This window comes from Hydractinia symbiolongicarpus, chromosome 5 (assembly GCF_029227915.1).
Source record: "Hydractinia symbiolongicarpus strain clone_291-10 chromosome 5, HSymV2.1, whole genome shotgun sequence".
Classification (NCBI taxonomy): Eukaryota; Metazoa; Cnidaria; class Hydrozoa; order Anthoathecata; family Hydractiniidae; genus Hydractinia; species Hydractinia symbiolongicarpus.
In genome coordinates this window covers 17,257,617-17,283,721 of record NC_079879.1, presented here as the reverse complement: position 1 = coordinate 17,283,721, position 26,105 = coordinate 17,257,617, and the positions used below count along the sequence as shown (strand labels likewise).

The window sequence follows — 26,105 nt, the reverse complement described above, 5'->3', positions numbered from 1 at the left end:
GTACGTCTTAGCTGCACCGTTGACGCATATAATCAATTTATCATTACCCAGTGGCCAGATTCCATCCAAATAGAAAACAGCAAAGATTATTCCTGTATACAAGAGCGGAACTAAAATTAATTTTCACAATTATCAACCCATCTCTGTAATCCCTGCTGTGTCAAAAATTATAGAAAAAATAGTGCACCACATTTGAATCTTAGCATAGCTATTTTAAAAACTGCATTATGTCATCAAAAAACCGTGTCAATGTATGTAAGTCAATGTCTACACATCATCAAATGTATTTAAACTACAAAAAGGAGTTTTACTTCTCCTCGGACAATTTGGAACTATTGTCAGGCGTAAAAGAAGTGTTTGCTGATACTATGCCGCAATATTTGAAAGAATTAATTTTACAAAAATGTGACTTTCTAAGACCTTTATGGAAGGAAGTTCTGTGCATTATAAAGGACAGAAATATTCTTCTGGTTGTGCCGTGGTGTTAGATGATCAAGATCTATGATTTTGGTGAAATTATTTCGGTTTTTATAATTAATGACGTAACTTATCTATTTTGTTTTGTGTTAACAATTATTAAATACTAGTCGTTGCCCGTGAAAAAAATCCACGGGTTCGCCCGTCCTTCATATTTACCCGTCGCAACAAAGTGGATAAAAATATATCGCATTTGATATTCGTGTTTCCGTAACATCATTTTCTAACTCAGCGGGGGGTCCGCGCAGAGACAGACAGACGACGGCTTTTATTATAGAGACTAGTCAATAAGGCCCGTGGAGAAATCCACTTAGGCTGTGACAGGCAAAGTGGATGTGTTCATTTTTTTTTAATGTTGCCGAAAATGCATGTCTAATATGTTAAATTTTCTGACGTTACGGCGGGACGACGTCAATAACAATACTTTACCGTTAATATCCTATATTAAATTAATGAAGCCATTACAATACATTTAAAACTTTGAGGCCAATTAACTTGGAAACGAGGTGGTGACGTCAATGATTTATCATGGCGTAGGTAACTAGGGACCACCTGATACCAATTTGGGTTAGCCTAGTTAACTAAGCTTTTTTCTTCTAGTTGATAAAATGAGTTTCTCTCAAACAAAAAAAATTAGACGCGAGCGATGAGCGGAAACCCCGAGTTTAAATTGAACAATGTGACTAATCGCTTCGGAGGCCATTTTATTATATCTGTGGGTTGTTTACCAAGCTTGGCCAAATCTGACTCTGGTAAAAATTTGTAGAATACTAATATTTGTTAGGGTGAGTGAAACCACTCGCTGGGATATTCGGGATGAAAAGGGCTTTCCCCGATATTAATCACGTGAGCAGAGAACAATAGAATTAGCCAATCAAAAAGCGCGGCCAGATTTTGGCCGCAGAAAAATCGTTTAAGACCCAGCGTAATTTTTCCAACCTTAACTACTCCGATTTCCCGGTGGTAAGAAAAATTATGCTGGGTGTCCTGGCTAAATTTGGTTAAGTTTCCCAAACCTGGGTCCCTAAAACCGATTCGGAATGAACGGTTTCATGACGTCGTCAAAACACCTTCAAACACCAATGTCTCTGCAACCGTTTGTCAAAGATACATGATCCTATACATTTTCTTAATCAGCGTTTTTTTGTGTGTTTTTGCGGGTCTTTGCTGACCTCAGCAAAATTTTCAAGCCCTTATATTTCCTTATACGTTCGACAAAAATATTTAGTCCTATATATTTTTCTCATCAACGTTTCGCAAAAAATTTTTTGGATCTGCACTGGCTGACGTCAGCTAAACATTTAAAACAACGTATTTTTCCATTGCCCTTCTCCCTAAGTGGATTTTTCCACGGGCCTTATCCACTAGAAATAGAAAGTGTTGCGGAGTAGTCTATAAAGCCCGTGAAAAAATCCACTGAGGCAGGATAATTTATTCTGGAATGAGGTTGCCTTGGCAACTATTTATTTTTTACTAAGTGTTACGGAGAGGCAGACAGGCAAGGAAACCTCTCCGCAACACTTAGTAAAAAAATAAAACCTAGTGTTGCGGAGAGGTTGCCAAGGCAAAGGCATTAAGGACGGCAAGGAAAGGGCACGGCAAAGGCAGGCAAGGAAACAGGAAGAGGAATCAGCAAGGCAGGGGTAGGCAAGGCATAGGAGGCACAGGCAAGGGCATAGTAGGCAGGCACCAGAAATGCCTTTGCCTTGGCAAGCTCTCCGTAGTGTTGCAGAATACTAAATATTAAATACAATACAATGGACAAATAGGTTGTTTTAGATTTTTTGCTAACGTCAGCAGTGAAATTACAAAAACTTTTGGCGAAATTTAGTTTTTTTGTTGCCTGTACTGTGCAAAAGTTAAAACGCTGATCAAGAAAATGTATATGATAATGTGATTTTGATGAGCGGTTAATGAGATAAGGGTTTCCAAATTCTGCTGACGTCAGCAATGGCCAGTCAAACCCCCAAAAAAATTTTTTCAGAAATTTGTATACCTGCAGCCTCCATGTTAAAGATCATGTACTTTTGACGAACGGTTGCAGAGATATTAGGATTTGAAGGTTTTTGATGACGTCATTAACCCGTCCATTCCGAAACGTGTTCGGGAACCCAGGTTTGGGAAAATTACCCAAATTGGTCCTAGGTTGTCCCTAGTTACCCATGCGGTGAAAAATCATTGACGTCACCACCTCGTTTCCAAGTTATTTGCCCTCAAAGTTTTAGGTGCATTGTAATGGCTTCATTAATTTAATATAAGATATATAAGATCGTGAAGTAACATCAGGAAATTTAACATATTAGACATGCACTTTTCGGCAATATCAAAGAAAAATGAAGACATCCACTTTGCCTGTTACAGACACACAGACACACTCTCCGTATTATTATAAGAGACTAGCTAACAGTAGCTAAGAAACCCAGTCAAATATACTTAAACTGGGAACACTTAGCTAAAACTAAAGCTAGCTATTTATGCATAGTAAAACACATATAAAGAGAAGCAATAGTAATGTAAAATTAGTAACATTACAGTTCAACAAACCAAAGTTTTCCGTTTCTTAGTCAGCTTTATGTAGCATTTTGAATTTTAGGACAATACATTAGTTACGCGCCAGGGCACATGAATTATGCAACAAAACGTAAAAAAATATGGTAAAATATAAAAAATGTGGCTTATCCTGGGAAATGCGGGTCTGCTTGATTCACTGACATAAAAACCAAACGTCTAAAAATATCAAAGTTCTTACTATTTGTGATTTCAAATCCACTTTAAACTCTAGCCTTTGTTTTCTACTTCTAACTGTACTTTACGTCTAGCTCCACTTCTCACTTCATTTTTTACTTCTTCACTTGGTCTCTTTTCTTTTTAAATATATAGCTATGCTTTTTTAAACCACTTTTTCCCTTTTTTCAAGGTAAAGGGATCGTTCTTCTGTGCTTTCTTTTGGTGGCTTTTATTTTCTACTTCTAAATTTACTTTACTTCTAGCTCCACGTAGCTCCACTTTCACTTCCAACTTCACTTTTCTACTTCTTCACTTGGACTTTTTTCTTTTTAAATATGCTTTTTTGAACCACTTATTTTACTTTTTTCAAGATTGTTCTTTTGTGTGTTTTTTTGGTGGCGAGAGGACACTATTTTTCTAAATTTAGCCGTTAAATTTATTTCAGCACATCAAATTGAGTCGTTTTCATCACGTGATGTAAACAAAGTAAACCCGCTCGCAAAATGGACATAATTTTTTCGGCGACTTCAAAAAGAATTTCGGCAACATCAAAGGAAAATGATGTTATCAACTTTGCCTGTCACAGACAGACGGACACACTTAGCGTATTTTTGTATAAGATGACAGTCATATCAATGGGTACGTCACAACACGTAGTGATGAAAATGTATTTAAGAAAGTGATTGAATTTGCTGATTTTCATCCATTAGGGATTTACAATAATAAGATCATTTTAAGACATTTTATATTTAAATAGTTTTTTAATGATGTTTTTTAGAAAAGTTGTGAAAATTAATGGTGAAAATCTGTAGTTTAACTTTTTATTTTTCTCTTAATTATGTAATTATGTTATACCCATGGGTCAAGTGTGAGAATAAAAAGTACACAACTGCTTTTCATCCTGTTAAGTTTTGACATTTATGTATATACAATTTTAACAAAAACTTGCTTTTGTATCATTCTTTTACCTTCGGTTAAATTCTGACAATAAACATTCTTGCTTTAACATATGCTGTTGTTTTTGTATTTTACTCTAATTTTGTTTTAAGTAATATCATAATGTGATGTACCGTTTTTTCATTTTTTGCACAGTAAATATAACAATGAGTTGCATACTCCCTGAACTACTTTAGTGAAATATAGAAATGTGAGCAATGTCATTAGAATTGTGGAAACAACAAAGTTGGAAGACTCTATTGAGATAGCTTTCGCAAGTTGTCCAATTCCTTTACCATCCAATTATCAAATTCAATATTTGGAAGAAGAATTTGACGAACTAATAAACCTAGATGATAACCCTGCTGGATTGGTTAATTTGAACAAGTTGCATATTGTAGAGCATCAAAATTTACTGTTATCAACACTTTAAATGATTCCTTGAATAATAATAGTGATGATCACGTAAACTTTAGCTACAGAAATGGTAGGGAAGAACAACCTTCAGAGAATGCTATGGACTCGTCTGTTGAAAATGGCTATTCTTCTGAATCTTTAACAAGAAATGTTTGGCCACAACCATTCATATTAAAAGATGAATTGGTATCACCTTCCTTACTCTAGAAGTTAAATAATAGTGTTGATTTGACAACTGGGGATTTCACAACTTTGTTCTCATGCCTTTTTGATCAATGTTTCAGAATAGCATAGTAAGTACTTATCTCATTTCACTGTTTCATGTTAATTCAATTATTTTATATATTTACATTGATGAAAATTTTCACTTTTCTTACATAGTTTTCAGTTGTTCATTGTTTTCTTTAGTTTACCGGCAGTATGATGAAATGGTGCACTTTACGTTATCACGATGGAAATATCTAATGCGTTATTATCCGACAGAACGGGATGCAAAGGTTAGAATTTGAATGTTGCATGAGACAATTGTTTTTACAGAGAAAATTATTTACTTTTTTTATTTTCACTTATAGTGGGACTTGAAGAAAAGAATAAGAAAGAAAAGAAAGAAAGTGCGTCAATATTGCAGCTATAGAAGAATCAAAGATAAAGTATAGCAACAAAAAAAGCACTAGTTATCGCACCAAATATTTGGGGGGTTCAGAATTTTTTACCCGCTGTTGAAGAAGGAGAAGATGAAAGGGCAATATTTTTACATATTGAAAAAATGAAGGAACAGTTTATCCTTCATCCCTAAAAACGAAAGCCTTGCTAAGCCTTGGAAACAGAGTGTTGTTATATTTTTAAGTTTAAAAGCAAAAAAGATTTTTTATTTTTATACTGATGTACTTAATTTAATGGTTTCTGAATTTGAAAGAACGACTGAAATAGTGATCGAAGAAAAATGGAACGAATTTTTTAGAAAATATTCTCCTGCGTTATTGAAAATGAATGCTCCAAAATCATTACAAGTTGAAGTTTTAGAAACTGATATAAAATAACTAGCAGATGGCACAAATAATTGAAGTTGTTTTTATAACTTAATGTTACTTATTTTTGTGGGTCAAAAAATATTACATTTTACAGGTATTACATAATTTGGAAATATTCATGAATTTGGAAATTTCAGTAATCTCGCTTTAATGATCATTGTTACATACTTATAGGTATTGTCATCTCTTATGCCATGATCTTGATACCATCGTTACTATAATCATTTTCGAAAATTCGCGAAACAATCCCCAAATTCAATGCAATGCGACCGTCAATGCATTAGTTGATGTTGTAAAAGCTTCAAGTTTCAAAATATTCGTTGATGGTTTGTTTGAAAGTCAGTCAGTCTAATGACTTCATGATTGCTGTACTCATGTACTTTAGTACGTTTTATATATTCGACCTTATGTACCCGAAAGGACATAATGGCACAATGATGTTTTTACAGAAAGAGTTTATGGGAATACACGATACAGTTGCACCTATTTCTGAAGTTCTAAACATAATAAAAAACAGTTTAATGAGAGTGAAATGTTTTGTACATGATGTTAGAGCTAAAAAAAACTATTAGATTATTGTATATATTTTACCCAGGAACACCTCTAAAAAGTTGAAAAAAATTGAAATGTTTCATGCAGTTATAAAAAGAATTATTAGTTTTTTGTATATATTTTACCCTTAGAGTACTTTTTAAACCGGTTTTTCACTAGGCGGATGGTTCGAAATGTGTGTGTTGGTTGATTAGATGCGACTGACAAAACTGCTCAAAATCTCTTAAACGCTATATTTTCTGTATGTTTTTGATCCGCTTAGTTGTATATTTTTTTTATAAGTTAACATTAATATTTATCTGTTCATTGTTATTTACTTTTTATAAAATTAACATTAATATTTATCTGTTTGTTATTTATTTTTCACAAAGTTAACATTGTTATATATTATATATTATATTTTTACTAATACTTTTCAGTAATTTTTATCAATATTGTATATTTAAATTAATACATTATTTTCAAATTAATAAAACCATCACCATTTTTACTAAAAAATTGATATCTTTCATGTATATCCCCATCACACGGGAATGTGAAAAAAACTAATAAATGTCAATATATCACCCTTGAGAGAATACGAAGAAACAAATGATATTTCGGAGATTGATAACCTAAAGGGAGTAAAAAATGAAACGTGTAGGGGAGTCAAATCGTTTAAGAGTGACAACCTAATATATGACACCCTTAAGAGGGTCAATAAATAAAACGCTTAAAGGAGTCATTTTTTTGTTGCTTCCGTGAGAACCAAAAAGGAGTCATTTCTGAAATTGATAACTAAAAGGGAGTCAAAAAATGAACGCGAAAGGGAGTCAAAATGACGCCTTCTGGGAGTCGCCACAAGCAGTCTTAAATGACTCCCGTAAGTTTCTCAAAATGACTCCTTTTAACCCGTCAGTGTTACACTGTTACATCAGAGAAACTTTTAACATGTTAAGTCACGGCAAACTGCTTTCAAAATTTACTGCTTATGGAATATGGGAAAATAATTTAAAATGATTTACTGACTATTTATTTAACCGAGAGCAATACGTTGTGAGTACTATTAAAAAAGGAATTATTAACTATGGGTGTACCCCAATGTACTATTCTGGGACCACTGTTATTCCTGCTGTATTTTAATGATCTTGATTTGAAATACACCCAGATTGTCAAATATGCTGATGTGGAGGAAAGTCACTAAGGTTTTTGAAACTAAACTCAATCACGACATGGATGAAATATAGAAATGGTGCTATGACAACGGGGAAAAAGTTTCGCGAGAAAAAAAACGCGAAATTTTGGAATTTACTTTTGCGAATGAGTAATTAAATCTACTTCGCGAAAAATAAACTTTCGCGTTCAACTGGAAAAGTGGATTTCGCGTGAGATAACTTTCGCGATTTTTGGTTTTTGTGCAGTTTTCTCTCTCTAAATATTGGAATTTTGACAAATAAAAAAGAGAATTGTTCACATCATACATAAGTTTGTCTTTCTAATCAGAAAATAATTTAATCAGAAAATACATCAAAAGTACTTTTGCTTTCTCCATTTTGATCGGCTGATATAGCGATCAATGTAAAATTTTCTCCCGATACTTCGGTCGAAGCCAGCAAAGGGTCAAGATCATCAAATGGATCTATAGATGGAAGATTTGCTTTACCCATCCTGATGGCATCTGCGATACCTGACGCTCTCCATCCTCCCTCGGTGTATTTCTTTCCTTCATCCGATGTCAAAGTTGTATAATTCGACAGAAAAATCTAAACCCACCGATGTTATTGATTTATTACACTTATCTTGTCGAAAGACAAAGCCTGAAGAAACATGAAATTTGAGGGTTTTTTCTTCAGTTTAACTTTTGCGAATCGGCTTCCTAGGACATTTCGCGTGGGATAAACTTACAATAAAAAAGAACTAATGATTACTGGTGTGAAAGTGTATTGACTGTGAATTATGTGTCAACTGTTATAGGTATTTTCTGTTAATAAACAACCATTACAGCAGCAGTAATAAAAAATCGTTATCACGGCTTCCAAAAATTCGCACATAATATGGTCGTCGTTCATTCAAGTTTATGGTGAGTAAAATAGAGAAATATTAAATGATGTTAATTTTAACAGGTTCAAATCAAAATTGTATGATCATTTTAAATAATTTATTCTTTTTTTTATAGTAGATATTTCGACCATTCTTTTATTTAATCAATTCATCCTCCATTTCTTAGTAATAAAACACTAATGCTTTTTACAATGAATCATGATGTCAAACGATTGTATTTTTCGTTTGGAGATCACAAACTTTATGCCTTTATGTAGCGCTTGCATGATTTACGCTTCTTTATTAGGCAACCAATGTCAAAGCCTGCCAGATTTAACAGTGTGTCAAAATGTCTAGACAGGGCAATAAATCAGTTACAGTGATGACCAGCATCACTGTAACTGATTTCGTCAGACGAAGATAGAATATCCATCCACTCCATGCCTTCAAAAATCAAGGCATCGAAATCAGCAAATCGTCTATCAAGAATTTCGATTAATTCAAGTGCTACAAGCTTTTTGTCATTTTGAAGTTTCTCTGGTGGCTGCGTTCGCATTTTTGAGACCTGTTTTTTTTATGTATTGTTTGGCGCATGACTGGTTTTTTACTCATATCGTATTTAACAATTCTTTTAACAGTAACAAACTTTCCTCCCATGTCGTTGTCTGCAATAACTTTGTAGGTGGCCATATGAATTGATAATTTCGATCAATACCTGCAGTCTCGGCTGTATCTCTGTATACCTACATTTAGTTTTCAAGCGCCCCGAGTTGCGTAAAAAGAAATAGATAAACAAGTAAAACCAAGTAAAACTTTTCTACTTCTGCAAAACCGTGTCTGTGACTACGCTTTCAGCTGCTCACTCAATGCGTGATTTACAACATGTATCTTTAACAGCCACAAGCTTCAGCCATCCGCGTCAAAACAGCTTTATGTGCCCTTGTGTTGACCCTTGCACCATCCGTCGTTGAACTTATCAATTTTTTGTTATTGGAATTTCATCATGTTCCTTATCGAAAACTCCATCTATTGCATGTTTTAATAAAGTCAGCATCCGTACCAACTATACTCCGACATGTTCAAAAGATCAAGCTACACATAAATTGGTCCACCCTTTTTTTTTCTTAACTTGAGAGCCATCACTGACAATTAAAAAGAATGGGTTGCTTGCGATCAATCCATGGCGTTTCTCGATGACAGCTTTTGATATACTTTTAATAAATTCCTTGCTCCACTGTCATCTCGTCGGATAAATAAAACTATTACAGTCGACGCTCGTTATCTCGACCTTCAACGGGACTGGTGAGAAAGGTCGAGATAGTGGATAGTCGAGATAAGGAGCGTCGATCGTAAAAAAGGTCGAGATAAGGAAAGTTTGTCAATACAATGCTTACGCTTTATCCCAGACAAGTCTTGATTTTCAGAAAGTTTGAAAAGTTCGTTTGAACTTTTTCCTGATTTTTTTTCCTGATCGAATTTTTTTGTGTGGTGAAATTTAAAAAGTTACAGAAAAGGTCAAGACAACGTGATAAATTGTACTCAAGGGACCGTAAAAATAGGTCGAGATAAGGAAAGTTCGAGATAACGGGTAGTCGAGATAACGAGCGCCGACTGTATATTCAAAGGTTTTTTATGTATAAAAATTATTTTTAAAAAAACACTAATTTAAGTAACATTTTTTTAATTATGTTTGTTATAAAAAATATAAATCTTATAAAACGGAACCTCGTTTATATATATATATGTACTGATATCTTTGGCTGTTTCATTCAAATGACAGGCAATTGTTCCTGAAGTGAAATGTAAAAACAGTGTTTTCCGTTACTTTGATTATATCAAAAGTCGAAAGAACAAGGTTTATATGTTTATATATTTTTAAATATATAAGGAACCAACTTACAGTTACTCAAAAGGGCGCTTTCTAATTCAAGTCCTCCTTTGTGTGCCTCGATTCTCATATGACGATCTACTTGAAATTTAGTAACCGGAAGTAACTGAAAGTAACTAAAAGACTTCGTAACTATTCTTTTTCAAAAACATAACAAATGAGAATGTGCAGAAGATTTATAGTACCATATATTTACATTATATTAAAATAAAACAGGTCCCTCAAAAGCCTGTAGCAAAAACCAAACTGCAAATGAGAAATACCCAAACATTCTTTGCATGCGATTATTGCGTAACATTTTTATACAGCTAAGAATTTAAAAATAATTATACTTTCTACTTTCTATGAATACATGTAAACAAAAATAATATTAAAATTATAGTCGAGAATAATATTGAAAGTTGTAAAACTACAAGAAGACACTAACTAAAATTTAATGAAAAATGCACAATGTTTAAATCGGAGCGATGTGTACTTTTTGCGCGTGCGATAGTTTGCACCCCTGGACAGCGCGAGTTTGGGCGCAAGCATGTGCGAATTGTCTGATTATCCAACAAAATCTAAAATTTTGTCTGTACAGAATTATTTAAGAAAACACATAACTATGCAATCCTGTGAACACTTAAACATAGAAACAAAAGTAGTATTGGAAGTAATTTTGAATAACTATTAATAATCTTACTTTTGCTTCAGAAGCTTTACCATAGGAACTTGACCAACCTTTCACTTTCAAATTTAAAGGAACAGATATCAGTCCTGTGCGTAGATGAAAATAAACATACTTAACAAAAAAGTTTAAAATAAACCAATACAAAGTACTCAAATGTAATAATATCTATAAAAAAAAGAAAACGAATGTTAAATCCTCGATTACCGCTTCAAAATGACCTGTCATAGATTTGCAAGTTAATGCGCAATGCATGGGTCATAATATAGAGACAATAGAACAAAGGTTTCATCATTTAGTTTATACCACTAGCAAGACCGGATACCAGACCTTTTGTCCAGTATTCTTCACAACCAGAGGCCACGAAAATGTCCAGTTGATTTAGCATTGTGATGTGTAAAATTGCACCACTAGTTCAAGGAAAATCCACTTCACTAGGGAGGCAAAAAAAGTTGTGGTACACTCTATATATTCCAACAGAAAAAAACTGCACATTCTTTTGGCTTCTGGGTAAACAGTATGAACAACATAACATATATGTTAAATAATTGTTAAATAACATCTTTGGCTCACTGAAAGAAGGACAGAAGCACTGCAAAATATACATACCATGCCAATGCAAAGTTGCTGCAGCTTTTACCGTGTGGAATTCGGTGCTTTCATCAACATCAAGAAACAATGCTAAACATATCTCCGTAGCTAAGTCTTTGAAAACTGTGTAAGCATCTACTGACGTTCTAAAAAAAATATGAAGTATACTTTTTTGTAAAACAAACTTTCACAGTCCATTTTTTTGGCAATTCCACAGTAGAAAATTGTGGATTTTTTTTCTGTTTAGGGATTTCCTAAAAGAAGTCTGTCTGTCTGTCTGTAACAAGCAAAATGGATGGGTTCATTTTCCTTTGATGTAGCCGAAGTTTTCTTTGAAGTCGCCAAAAAAAGTAATTTTGCCAGCGGGTTTACTTTGTTTACATCACCTGATCAAAATGAAGCAACTTGATTTGCTGAAATAATTTTAACGGCTAACTCCCGAAAAAAACAACAACAAAAGCACGGTCCCTTCGTCTTGAAAAAAGTGCAAAAAGTGATTCAGAGAAAGGAATGTCAAAGTAAAGAAGTAGATGTAGAAAAATAAAGTTGAAAGCCACAAGACGTTACTTCGGAAGTTAAGCTGAAGCTACGTGTTACTTTTTTATGTAGTACACTTAAAATTGTCAAGGAGAATCGCATTCTCAAAAAATATCCCTTAAAGCTCCAAATTCTAATTTATATTTTACCGCATTTTTTAAAAAATAATAAAGCTAGCCATAATGTTTACATTTTTTTTTGCATAATTAATGACCCCTGGTGCGTAACTGTCCAAAAATTCAAAATGCTACATAAAGCTGTTAGCCGGCTAACAAACTAATTTGCTGGACAAACGGAAAACTTTGGTTTGTTGAACTCACTGTTATCATTTTTACATTACAAATGTTTCTCTTTACAATGTGTTTTACTAAGCAGGAATAGCTAGCTATAGACCCAGCTAAGTCTCCCCGGTTTAAGTACATTTAACTGGGTGTCTTAGCTGCTGTTAGCTTTAAGGCTTCACCCCATAGCTAAGGCAACTCTAACCTATGAGTTATGTTGTTATTCCTCTTTTTTAGGTATCTATACCCACCTTAATAGTCAAATTTCTCTTTCTTTTTGAGCACGAATTATGATGGAACAAGTTAGCTACAAAATTTTTCAAAAACTTCTTGAACTTTTAGGATAATGTGACACATTTTTATGCCCATAGAGAATATTTTTTTCACATTTCCTGTAAACTTTACAAGGGGACCACAATATGACAAGTGGAACGAATTTTATAGAATTTAAAGTGTGTGTGTTAAAATTACTTTTTAAAACCTGTTAAACTTTTGTCCGCCTACATGTAAAATGCCATTTTTTTACAGGGTTTTTTGACATTTGATTGGAAATTTATATACGTGGGTTTATGACTTTGGGTTAAAAACATTTATGAGAGGATGTTATGGTTGTCAGCTTATATTGTTCGTGTTGCAAAATGCTGTTTTTTGAAATTTTGTGTAAACTTTTGTGAAAATAGACCACATGCAATATATATACTGAAAGAACAAATTTTTGTAGAATCAAACTTCACTGTAAGCTGTCGTATAAGCTTATGTCTTTATTGGTAAACAGCTATAGTTTATTAATTAAGAAAAAAATAAAACGAGTTTGAAAGTTAAAAAGTATTTATTTGTTAAGCTTTTCGTACACTAAGTATACATCCTCAGACTATTTAAACAACTTTGTTTTTATATTTCGTATTATGAACTATTGTTTGGGAGAACTAACTGAATGTGATGTAATTTTTGCTGGAAGAAAATTCCATGGTTTTACGTTTTGCTTTTCTTGAGAATTTTACAAAATTTTGAAGGGATAAATGTTTGCTGACGATAACAAAAATTACTTAATGTTCTCACTGAAAGTGTTTTTGTTTTTTATATTTTGTAATCTAATGGGCGAGGACTATATGCACTGAAATGATTGTTTTCTCTCAATTTTGATGTGTTTCATAACCTTTTTGTGCAAGATTATTGGGAAATGGCAATATACAACATGCTGAATGAACTTATTTTTGTTGATTTAGATGTGTTTCTCAAAAACCGATCTGTTTTACATTTTGTGTTAATTTTTGTTTATGAACCGTATATAATGTTTCCAAAATAATGATCTTTGCTGATTCAAGTTTATTCTTTGCTTATTGATTTTTTGACATTTAGGTTTAAAATTGTTGATAAAGGGCAGTACGGATCATCATACTAAAAAAGAAAATTTTTATGTTCTTAACTGGTTGATTTTTACATTTGTGTAAATTTTTGTGGGAGAGGATGGTATGCAACCGAAATGACTGATTTTTCTAGATTTAAATTTGATGTTTTCCAAACTATGGCTTTTTCATATTTTTGTATAAGCTTTTAAGGGAAAGACAATATTTAAAATGTGTAAAGAACATATTTTTGTTGATTTGTGCTAACTCTTGCAGGCCTCCCTTTTGACATTTCAGAATAAAATACTGAGGGTTTTCAACATAATCACTTATAAGATGTACATATATTTGAGATGCGTCATTTCTGACATTGTTATTATCCGTGTTGTGACTGTCGATGTTGTACCTCTCGGTGTTCTTACTGTCGGTTTTGTGAGTATTGGTGTTGTGAGTATTGGTGTTGTGAGTGTCGTTGTTGTAACTTTTTATCAACTAGATTTTGCACCTTGCAAGCTGTTCTTTTTTATTTTGTGTAAAATTTGTGCGGAGGATTTAATGTGATTTGACATTACACATTTTGTGTAAGATTTTAAGAACTTTTTTTTTGTATATGCACTGCTGACGTCAGCAAAACATCTAAAGCAACCTATATTTTTATTGCCTTTTGCCTAAGTGGATTTTTCCACAGGCCTTATCAACTAGTATCTTGATAAACAGAAACGCAGTGACAAAGATGTAGATATTTAATATGCCATCTAGTAAAATAGCAAATTTTGAAACAAAATTTCTGAATTTAGTTTTGTATGAATTAATTCAAAACAGCTAATGCCCACAAATTTTTGAGCAGTCTCTCAAAACAAAATAATTTCAATCATCATATGTTTCCACAAAAAAAGATTACACACTTTTCACTTACTTGACATCAATACTTTCCAGCTTTTCATGCGTTATTCTATAATATGAATTTTAGAGGCTAGAAAAATTCCATATGAACATAATTTACAATAAAAAAGAGCAAGAGATTGGTTATTTAGATAAACAAAGTGACTGGATACCAATAGCTTAAAGTTATATTCAACACATAGGGTAAAATAAATGAAAGGCAATGCACAGACTTTATACCTTGTGACAGTTTTCATGTAGTGATCACAATTGTCTTTGTGGAATAAACCTCTTACTAAGTCGCGAACTCTGTAGGCTTCTTCATCTATATGCACAGACATTTTAATCGCATAGCATTTGCCATAGGCTGACTTGGATACAGACACAAAAAAAATAAAGTCATAAACAATGAAACAATACCATCATCAAACAAAAATAGATCTCCGTATAAAGCATGCATATATCCAAAATCTTTGTAACCCATCCCAAATGATGAACTTTTATCTAAAAAAAATGAATCAGATTTTTCAACTGAACCATGCCTTATGCAAATATAGCATCAAATCATTGTAGGGGCTAGTTTTACCATTGCCATAAGTATCAGTAAAGATTGGATGTGGGCAACATGATAAATAATTGAGAAAATATTATTTTGCTTGTGTAAACAAAAATATTCCTAAGCATTATTTTTAAGGGGCTTATCTGAATTCTAGAGGAAAAAGTAATGAATTTCTTACATCAGCATTAAAATCATGATACGACCCTTGAACTTCGTTATAAAAAAAGAAAAATTGTACATAAATTGTTAAAAAATAGCTATCAGTGAATAATTAGTAAGATTAACCATTTCCACAGAGAATGCAAAGAAAAAGTTGAACTTCATTCTACTTTTCCCAAAACAGAACGGAAAGGAAACATTTTAGTACAAATTCCATTCTTCAGATAATTTTCTTGAAGTGAAAAGCAGCCTTTATTATATTTTTAATCTTTTCTTCTCACATATTAAAGTAGTAAACATTTTACTTGCTCCTCATGAGCAAGTCAAATGTTTACTACGAAGTACTTCATTTCGTTAAACAAAGCCATACCAAATGCTTAGTTTCAAAAGAAAAAAAAAAGAGAAGTTTTCTATAATAGAAGAAAATCATTGATATGAAAAATAAACAAAGTATACCTTACTATACAATGTTTCTAAAGATAAAATGAACTCCAAAAGTACCAGTTTTATTATACAAAACAAAAGATTTAAATGTATAGTATATAGGATTTTTTTAACGAATTTGTATTGATAGTTTTTGAAATCAAACAAGAAAACCGTCCAGTTTAATCACACATTCGTATTGTACACATACTTTATACTTAAATTTTGTATTGATTATGTTTATATATCTTGTGTCTATGGCAACGTTCTTGTTTATATAGACCTGTTCTATAATTTTTATTTTACTTAAAAATGGGTGTATGACACCCGAAACGTCGTAAAATGTTGTTTTAATTTGTGCACATACACATGGATGTCCAAGTTTTAACATAAAATATTGTCAATCGAATTTCTAATGTCTCGTGTAAAAACAACAAGAACTGAAGCGATTTGAACACTTACACAGCACTATGATGGTAAATAAATAAAATGTATTCATTAAAATATAAAATATACAAAGATAAAATTTGGCATAATATCAAGGCACAAACTTAAAGAAAGAGATGATGATAAATTGAATCATATTAAAAGTTGTGACTATTTTCGGATAACCGAGATAAGGCTGGGGAGCACACAACTCGAGTCAATTTCGAACATTATAGCATTGTCAACATACAGTAAATCAAAACAATCATTTTAAGACAATGAACACCCTCATTTGATGCGAAATTTCTCAAAATTCGGATATATTATATATCTACTGGTTTCATTATTTCAGGTATATTATATAAAGCTACGCGATTATAAGAAAACAACAAAAAAACGCTGCTATATGCAAAAAAAATACATAAACAAAAACTTTTGGTCAATATAACGCGCTATTTGTGGTGGCTTTAATTTTGATACTATTCGCAGCCCATACCAAATCACACATTTCTATGAATGTGTGAAAATACAGCACTGTTTATGCTTCATATTATAAAGATTTGATGCTTGTAAAAGAAAATACAGCCGAGTTTAAAATTTATACGATCACGTTTTGATGGTTTTAGAACAAAATTCAGCATTGTTTCAACTTTATACAATCATGTTTTGATGCTTGTTAAGCAAAATGCTTTGTTTAAAAGTTAAATAATCGCGTTTCCATGCTTTTAGAAAAAATATGGCGTTGTATAAACTTCATAAATCAGCACCTAAAATAAACATTTTATCCCTGGTGGTCAATGTAAATCTTTAATTATACTTTGCAACTATACTTATGGGACAAAAATGTATTAAACAGCAAAGACTTCATGTAAACAAATGAGCAAATATTTTGCCAGTAGTATAATGTAGAGATACTTTATTAAAATTTACATTACAATTTTTTAAGTGTAAAATACCTAGTTCAAAGTGTTAATTTGCCATCATGGTGATTATAGTGTCAATATTTATTATTTTTTATTATCTTGTAAATTTAAAATGTTTGCAGAAATTTTTGTTAGCGCTATCTAAACTTTAATTTTCTTTGTGAAATGTGATATTTTATGCAAAAAAAACTATAAAATAAGGGGGTAGCCCTTATTTTAAAACTTTTATAGTTTTTTTTTTAACCTTATAGTTTTTTTGATAATATCAACCTTTTATCAGGGATCAGTGATAAATTCAAGTAGCATTACTTTATAAAAAAACATTTTTTTTTATAAGGCGTTTTTTAATAAGCTCTGCACAATCGCATATAACGAAACAAACTTTTTATTATTCTTAAATAAAGATATATAATAGTAAAAATTTTATAAAATAACTTCGATAACGAAAAAACTTTATTATTTTTAAATTAAGATATGTGATAATAGCCCAATTAATATAAACTAACTTTTAAAATGGTTAATAATTATTAAGTAGTAAATCTGATATGACAATAACGATGGTTTTAAACCGATCATGGTTTCTTGAACCAATTTATATACGTAACTCTCAAAAAACTTTTCAAATTACTGGAAGTTATTTGTAAACTATTAACCTTGTTTTACAGAAATATTAATATTATTATGAATTAAACGAACCAATAATAATTTTGGTTTTTGAACCTTGTTTGAAGTTGTAAAACAATATCAGTAGAAAATGTATACAAAATCTATACAAAGAAATCAGAAAATTATTAGTTGTTTTTCTAATATGTGACGCTTTCTAGGAAAATCGACCACTTCGATATTCTTATTTTTAAAATACAAAATACGGAAACTTGCATTTTAAAAATTACAAAATACGAATTTCGTATTTTTAAAAATACGAAATTCATATTTTGTATTTTTAAAAGATATGCGTATTTTTTAAAAAGACGAAATTCGTATTTCGTATTTTTTTAAAATACGCATGTTTTTAACGATATTTGTATTCCTATTTCTAGCAACACCAATTTTGTTCTTTATGTTTTTAAAAGTAGAAATACCAATTTCGTAAACAACAAGGTCCCAGACAGTGAGTTGGGGAACTCGTTTTTTGTAATTCATAAAATTTTATTTCAATTGCCTTGCAATCTTTAAATATTTGTAACAAGTATTACCACTGATAAAAAGGAAGACTTTAAGCAAATAACTGTTGGGGCATAGAAGTAATTTAAAACTGACAAAATCTATTAAACAAACATAAATATGAAGAGAACGACTTGTTTGTAAGAATATATGAGAATTCTTTGCAAAGCTAAAATGATTTCACAAAGCTTTATAAATGGTTAATTTATTCTAAATTGATAAACATATCACTTTGTGAAGCTAAACATTGCTGTACTTTGATATACTAATGGCTGTATTTCGTTTAGAAGTGAAGAAATAACAAAGATGACCCTGCGAAGCTTTAAAATCACCCTATTTCATTCTGAAAGGTCGAGAACATGACCCTGCAAAGCTTTAAAATCTCTGTATTTCCTTCTAAAATGACCCTGTGAAGCTTCAAAATTGCCGTATTTCATTTTAAATTGACAAGGACATTGATGCATTGTGTTCTTAGATTACAAAAATGAAAGTATAAAGCTCATACCCAGCTGTATTTTGTTATAAAGTTTAGAAAATTACTACAGAAGGACTACAGAAGTTATCATTTCGTTCTTAAAACGTTCTTAAAGCTCATACCCAGCTGTATTTTGTTATAAAGTTTAGAAAATTACTACAGAAGGACTACAGAAGTTATCATTTCGTTCTTAAAACATTCCTGTAAACGGTGAACTAAAATCATGAAAACGGGATATTACATGGCTAAAAACCAACACTGTATTTCAAACAAAACATACTGGCAAATACTTAGATTTTGGAAGTATGTGAGTTTGACCTGGACTTGGTGACTTCTAGGGTTATCTAATTGCAATAAACGGCCATTTAATTTATTTTGAGAAAAAAAAACCCAGGAAAAGTGTAAATGATCAAGGGTAGAGGTAGTGTTTTCTTGGCCTTGGTGATCGGTGTTTTCTTGGCCTTGGTGATCGGTGTTTTCTTGGCCTTGGTGATCAGCGGTTTCTTTTTTATCATTGGCTTCATTAATAACTCCTTGGTTTTCATTGTCCGACTCTCCTGGGATATCTACATCTTCACCACTTCCCTCTTCTTCTGATTCAGTGTCATCACGTACCATGCCCTTAAGCATTTTTCGGAAATCATGGCCCCTGTTTTTTATATTGTTTATTTTTCTTGGCTTGGCTTTTAGCCTTCTTTGCCTTTGCTTTTTGTTGTTTTGTCTTTTCTTTTGATCTCTTCTCTTTTTTTTTTGCATTTTCCTCGTCTTCTTTTGCTTTCTTTTTGGCTACAATTTTTGCTCGATATTCAGGACTTGTCAATACTGCTCCATTCATTGAAATTTTTTGTCTCTTTGGGGCATCTTTTCCACTTGACGTCAGTGTTGTTATTGATGACATTCTTCTTTTTAAAACCTTTTCAATACTGTCCGTCTCTTTTAGGACAAGTGTAATTGCATACTTATAACCGGGAGGTGCATTATGCTCTAATAGCTTCAAGATCTCCTCTGGTTTCATTAATTGGTTGGATTGTGGTTACTGCAGGAAGCCATCTGATCATCAAAACTTGAATTGACACTTTCCTCATCACTGGAATCTTGTAATGAACGCACAGAGAAGGGTAACTTCTTTGGTGACTTATTGCGTTTTGATGAAAGCGACTTGCAAATTGACACGGACACCTGCACTGCTTCGTTAAAAGAGCTATCTGCTTGTGAACTGTTTAGGTTGAATGCTATGTTTGATTCTTTGGTTTGATTGATTAAGATGGGAGATCCATCCTCGTCAACCAGTGATCCTTCTTCTCTCCACTTCATGTAAGAGTTTAGTTTCACTTGTCTAGGCGAGAAACCTTGTACTTTGTTTCATCTACTGGAAAAATTCCAGTAGTGTTGAAAGCAGAAATGATATTTTCTTTTGTCAAGCCTTTTCTCCAAATGCTTCCAATTAGATTACAAAAGGCAAGTTTTTGAAGCTTTTGGCGTCCACCAGTTCTATGCACAAACTCTGTAAGGTACTGCTCATAGTGAACCTTTAAGGGATTGAAACAGCCAACATCTAGTGGCTGCAACACATCTGTACAATGGGCTGGCAACGTTATTAAGGATATATTTTGCTCCATTGCAAAATCAATTGTAGCAGTTGACAAATGAGTAATATGACCATCAAATGTCAATATCTGAAACAATGATCAAATATCTTTGTGGTCATCCAACCACTGTCACTTACACTAAAGTAAGTATTTTCTAGAGCATATGCTCCTAACCATGTCAATTGAAGATTCTTTCCCCTAAAAATGATGAGGGGGTCCAGTGAAGTACCATCAGCGCAGCACACAGCCAAGACTGTTGAATTTTCCCTGTTTGAGCCATTTGTAACTTATATACATTTCTTGCCAATCTCACCCACATATTTACATTTTGAGGGGGCTGTTGGAAACCCTGATTCGTCACAGTTGTAAACACACTCGGGTTTATCCTTTATTCCAAGACGCTCAACTTCATTGTTCAGTGCTTCAAAAGTGCAAAAAATCGGTATATGACAAAAGGATCAGAGGTTACATTCTTCCGGGCTAATTGCATCTGCCCTCCCTTCTTAAGGCTCAACTTATGGCGCTTCAAAAATGACCTTGTGCAGTCATGACCTGGCATATTATCCTTGAAATGTGTCTTTAAGTTTTTCATAACAACAAAGTCTTGGACTATTTGTCTGAGCTCTATGAGTGTTGGACCAAAGCCTGAAAAATAATACAATAATAATATTCATTTGTAGATTGTATGACGCTCTCATAAAAGCACAGAAATAATACAATAGTAATATTCATTTGTAGATTGTATGACGCTATCATAAAAGCACAGAAATAATACAATAGTAATATTCATTTGTAGATTGTATGACACTCTCATAAAAGCACAGAAATTAACTGAAAGAAAACTGATGCATATACCTAGTTCTGACATCTTTTTGATGCATTCGGCTAGATGGTTTTCATCCTCTGCAGAAAGGTCATTCTTGCGACCTTGTTTCTTTCTATTGAAATGACCTTTTGCCTCCTAAAATCTTTTTCTTAACATCGAAATTGAAATGTGATACTTCTTAGCTGTTTTATACACCGTCGCCCCGTTCTTAACTTTATCTACAGCAGTGTTAATAGAGGCTTCAGTGTATAGTTTGGGTTTTGGTCTATATGACCTAACCATTTTAGAAAGTTTGTTGATTTACTTAATAATATGCAATTATATAGTTAGTAATCTAAAATGAATAGAAGTAAATAATTATTTTACACCTACCATCTCCAATTTTACCATTATTACTGTAGTGGGGTAAAAAAATAAACATTGGGTTAAAAATTAACAAAAAGCCCTGGGGGACTCTAAGAATTTCCGAGCGCTACCAAAATATTTGATGAAAACCTGCTAATTCGTTGTGTTATTGTGCCAAACATTCAAAGGGGTTTGGTGCATGAACCTCTGAAGATAAAGCCTATCAGTGACATTATATCTTAGAACAAACGCAAACAAAACGAAACGTGTCATAATAAACTCACATTTTAAAAGAAATTGCTAACAAAAAATACAGCCTATCATTCATGGTTAAAAATCTTGTGATTGAAACGATTATGGTCTTAAACGGCATTAGTTGACAAAAAATCAAAATTTTGATGTGACCATCATTTTCAGCATACTTTTTTTATTAACAGTGTGAATTTTTGTCGAAAATAAAGCAGTTTTAATTTTTGGATAAATTTTGGCCTGAAATGACATTTAGGTGACAAAAACCAAACTTTTGTACCATCATCATTTTCAGCATACTTTATTTGTTAACTGTGCCAGATTTAGCCGAAAATGAAGTGGTTTTAATTTTTGGACCAATTTTAGCCTAAAATAGCATTTAGGTGACAAAAATCAAAATTTTGATGTCACCATTATGTTCAGCATACTTTTTTTGTTAACTGTGCCAAATTTTGTTAAAAATAAAGTATTTTTAATTTTTGGACCAATTTTGGCCTAAAATGACATTTAGGTAACAAGAAATCAAAATTTTGATGCCACCATCATGTTCAGCATACTATATTTGTTTACTGTGCCAAATTTTGTTGAAAATAAAGTAGTTCTAATTTTTGGACCAATTTTGGCCTAAAATGACATTTAGGTGACAAAAATGAAAATTATTATGTCACCATTATGTTCAGCATACTTTTTTTGTTAACTGTGTCAAATTTTGTCGAAAACAAATACCAATTTTGGCTTGAAGCATCAATACTAGACTTCTCAGTAGTTAAGGAGCTTGAGTACGAAGTTTACATCTGTGACGGACCAACGTGAAATCCCAGGGTCGATTTTTTCTCAAAAAATGCTCCGAAAGAAAAAACGACGGTTTTAAAGACTTTCCTACGCCTTCGGGCGCGGAAATTCAAAAATATATTATTTTTTACCCCATTTATAAAAAAAAAATAGGGTAAAAAAACCATAGTCATGCCAGAATAACAGCCTACTCAGAGTAAAATCAATATATACCAAGTAACACCCTATGATACTTGTATTATGACAGCATTAACAAACTTCAACCCAATTCTACCTAAAAACTGAAATAAAAAGTTAATGTGGTTTGAAAGTTGTTTGTCATAATTTTTAACATCCAAAGTTAAATAATTATAAATTAAAAACTATTAACCTTGAAAACTTAATACTTGGCCAAAATATGCTTCAGATATTCCTATAAATGAAAAATCAGCTAAAACTAAAAATTCACCATTATTCCCTAGGTAGGAGCCATTGTTTTTTTTACCCTGATTTTGTTGATTTTTTTACCCCCATTGACTATACTTGATTGTAACACTTTCTATAAAATTTGTTGAAATTTATACGACTGGACATTGAAAATGGTAGAAGATCGACCGAAACCTTAGAATATAGAATGTGCAATGAATCTTGTCCTATTTATTTTCTTTTATATTTCTTTTTGTTTTCTTAAGGTGATGACTGAATTAAGAAAACTTAGTGAAGCGAATTAACAAATAGATAGAAACTCACATTTTCAAACATGCCGAAAGCATACCATTTTTACATGATACACGATTCAATTTGTCAAATTCAACAAATCGAATTCCATTAATCAAATCGTGTATCACCACCTTAAGATCCAAGAGAAACTGGAATTAAATTTTAACTATACATTCTTAACTCTTCATAAAGAAATTCACTAATTTTAAGCAAATGTTTTTTTTGGATGAATTTCTTAGATTACTGTGGTCATGTAGTTTATATTTTCTATCTACAGAAATGCTTGCACATGTGCAAAACAACCACAAACTCTTTTAACTTTTGTAAGCAATAGCAAGTCATCTATATAAAATGGGTAATGTAGTGGATTCTACATAGACTTAGGCTAAGCAAATGAAGTCAGGCATACAGTTTTGCCAGTGAACAGAGAACATTATTGACGAAAGTGAAATCATGTAATACACCTCTTCAGTTTAAGTTGTTCGCCCTTTCTCTGTACTGACAAAAGGAAGTAAACAGAGTGAATTTAATAAGTCTTTGACCATGGGCATTATAAATATTTCTCATTTTCTGAAGAAATAATTAGTCTCGCAGCATGAAAATTTAGTATTTTAAAACATATGTGCAAGAATTGTAAGTTTTTTTTCAAAATATTTCACAAAAATGGTACTGTCCAGTAAAAATATAATAATAAAAATGTAGCCTGAACTTAATTGCACTTTTCTTACTTGTTGCGACAATATAAGTGGTTATATTTCTAAAGTTTTACAACTCGAATAACATTTCTTTTATGTTTACAAATTTTTCATATCGCACATTGTCAAAAGCAAATTTATACCGAAGCCATTCTACATGAAAGGGAGGCTAAAATAATATTTTGTTGTGACGTAAGCATTGGGTTCTCAGCGAATCAAAACATTGTAAATAGAAAATGATTGTTTTACTCTGAACAATAGTACCAGATTAATTTAATTTTTATTAATATTTTACCCCCTTTTTAAAAAAATGTAGCAATTTATGAATATTTAATTTCAAAGCATGCAACTCACTTTCAGAGATAGAACTTAATGTCCCTGTCCACACAAACAGAATGTCTGACTCTACACAAATTAAAGCAGATTATTTTAAAGCTGGTAAAAGTATATCTACGCAGACATCCCTTGGAGTGGCCAATGCTCAAACGCAGACAGCAACGTGCGGTGATGAAATAAAAAAATCTGACGCGACATTACAAGTTAAAATCCTTGACGAATCTGAATCACTTTTTGTAATATACCAAACGATATGACAACTGTTGTTGACATAGCGTACATATATCGTACTCCAGAAAGCCAACCAGCAAAAAAAGGAATTATAGAAAATACAAACGCATTAAATAAATTGTGTTTTATGTACCTTTATACTTCCTCGACAATTATAAACCTGGTTCCCAATACCCCTATTCTATTACCAAAGCTATCTCAATTATCGAACAAAAAGAAATACTTGGTTCAAGGTTATTCATATTTATACTTTTTATACCGTAATGCTTTGAATAAACGCCTATTAAACGCCCATGTCCGACCAAACTAGAAATGTGGCGAGCATTTTGTCTGACGAGACTCCAAAAATTATTTCGAAGGCTGCCATCGCACGCTGTAAAATGAGTTTTTAAAACTCAATATTAATTCAATTAATCACACGCCTGAAACGATTTACGCGTGTGCCACGGCGTGCGCATGCGATCGAACGCCTCTCCTGAAAAAGACTGTTGTTTTTAACTTACAATCAAATATTCTCATCTTCAACTTCATTTGTCCGAGAAAAATCAATTTCAGATATTTCTTCACCTTGTTTGAAGCCAGTATACACCCCATTCGTACTTGGATATTCTCTACGTATCTTAGACACGAAACAAGATGGTATAACCCGATGAACGCCTTTTCCCAAGTGTTTATGAACAAACCAACAGAATTGGCGGAAAAAATCAGAAAAATTGACAGTCAAAAAAAGGCAGATCTTAGCTGAAGAAAGTCAAATTATGGTTTAAACTGTACTGTGGCAACTAGCATCTTTTTACTGATATATGATCTTAATCTACACTATATGTGCTATATTCTAATTTCAAGATCAAAAGATGCCTCTACCTGAAAATAAAGTTTGGAATGGACTGGTCCACAGTTTCCCCGCCTGCATTATTTTGCTAGGCTATTTGCTTAAGAGGTCTGGTGATTATAAATAACACCGCACTATAATAATAAGAGTCGTCTATAAGAAACTGGAATTGCAACATGACTCAAAGTTTTGTTTCCAGATTAAAACCGTTTTACTTATTCAACACAAAGAAAGCCTGAGAAGTTTAGCTCATAGCACCCCCCCCCCTCCCACCCACTCCCCACACGCTCTCTTGGCAGGAGGGTGAAAGGTTTGATACCTACCTATTAAAATTTCTTTTATACCATTATTTGATGTAACAAATATTGTTGGCTTGTTTAGAGCTCGAGATACAAATACTCTTGAATTATATTTCTCAATTCTGTTTTTGACGAAGTCCAATGGAAACCTGGCGAATTCTACAGTTTTATCTCCGGTTACTGTCCACCCGACATGTCCAGGTACATCCATTACTTTCACTAGTTTAAAGATAAACCTGTAGCTAGCTATCTATCCTCCTATTGATCCGACCCGTGTTATCCGTTGCCCCAAATTGACCGAGGTTTTGAATAATCGAGAATAGTCAAAACGGGTCGGCTTCAATCACCACGGGTCAAGCAATTTGTTTCTTTTCGTCTTCTCCACTACCCACGTGTAAGCTTGTCCAGACAGTAAGCTAGCTACATATTATTATTATTTGTTTCTTAGTTGTATCAGCAGTGATTGATTGTTCGACCACCTAAATAATTAGCCAACGTTACAATGTTCAGCAGTTGATAGACTTCGTTTTACAGTTAGATAGGTAGCAGAGCATGTATTAGAGCTAGCGAGCTAACTCAGCATAAAGTTTTAAAAGATACAAAATGCAATATGCAGCTAACTATACACAGTAGCTAGGTAGCTAGTGACTTGTACTGTTCACCTATTTATCTAAAAGCTATTGTCCTAGACATAACAATGTAAACTGAAAGCCAAGAAACACATAAAAGATT

General features: G+C 32.5%; 1 protein-coding gene and 2 long non-coding RNA genes across 3 annotated transcripts in view; 1 reads left to right on the top strand and 2 right to left on the bottom strand.

Annotated features, from left to right (window-relative positions):
* Nucleotides 1-25,655, bottom strand: part of LOC130645022 (putative cytochrome P450 120) — a 36,258-nt gene extending 10,603 nt beyond the window's left edge. Inside the window, exons 1-6 of the mRNA XM_057450861.1 lie at nucleotides 25,398-25,655; nucleotides 14,772-14,855; nucleotides 14,592-14,676; nucleotides 14,386-14,421; nucleotides 11,324-11,451; nucleotides 10,730-10,803 (exon numbers count right to left, since the gene is read on the bottom strand). Coding sequence (XP_057306844.1) covers nucleotides 10,730-10,803; nucleotides 11,324-11,451; nucleotides 14,386-14,421; nucleotides 14,592-14,676; nucleotides 14,772-14,855; nucleotides 25,398-25,584 — 594 coding nt within the window. The 5' untranslated portion in view covers nucleotides 25,585-25,655. The remainder of the gene's footprint in view (nucleotides 1-10,729; nucleotides 10,804-11,323; nucleotides 11,452-14,385; nucleotides 14,422-14,591; nucleotides 14,677-14,771; nucleotides 14,856-25,397) is intronic.
* On the top strand, nucleotides 4,176-6,283 carry LOC130645025 (uncharacterized). Its single transcript, XR_008982672.1, has 3 exons — nucleotides 4,176-4,850; nucleotides 4,966-5,054; nucleotides 5,130-6,283. It is a non-coding gene; the product is annotated as an uncharacterized LOC130645025 (long non-coding RNA).
* On the bottom strand, nucleotides 15,964-25,316 carry LOC130645024 (uncharacterized). The gene is made up of 2 exons (XR_008982671.1): nucleotides 20,925-25,316; nucleotides 15,964-20,714 (listed from the first exon to the last, which is right to left on the bottom strand). It is a non-coding gene; the product is annotated as an uncharacterized LOC130645024 (long non-coding RNA).
* Nucleotides 25,656-26,105: the final 450 nt, after the last annotated feature.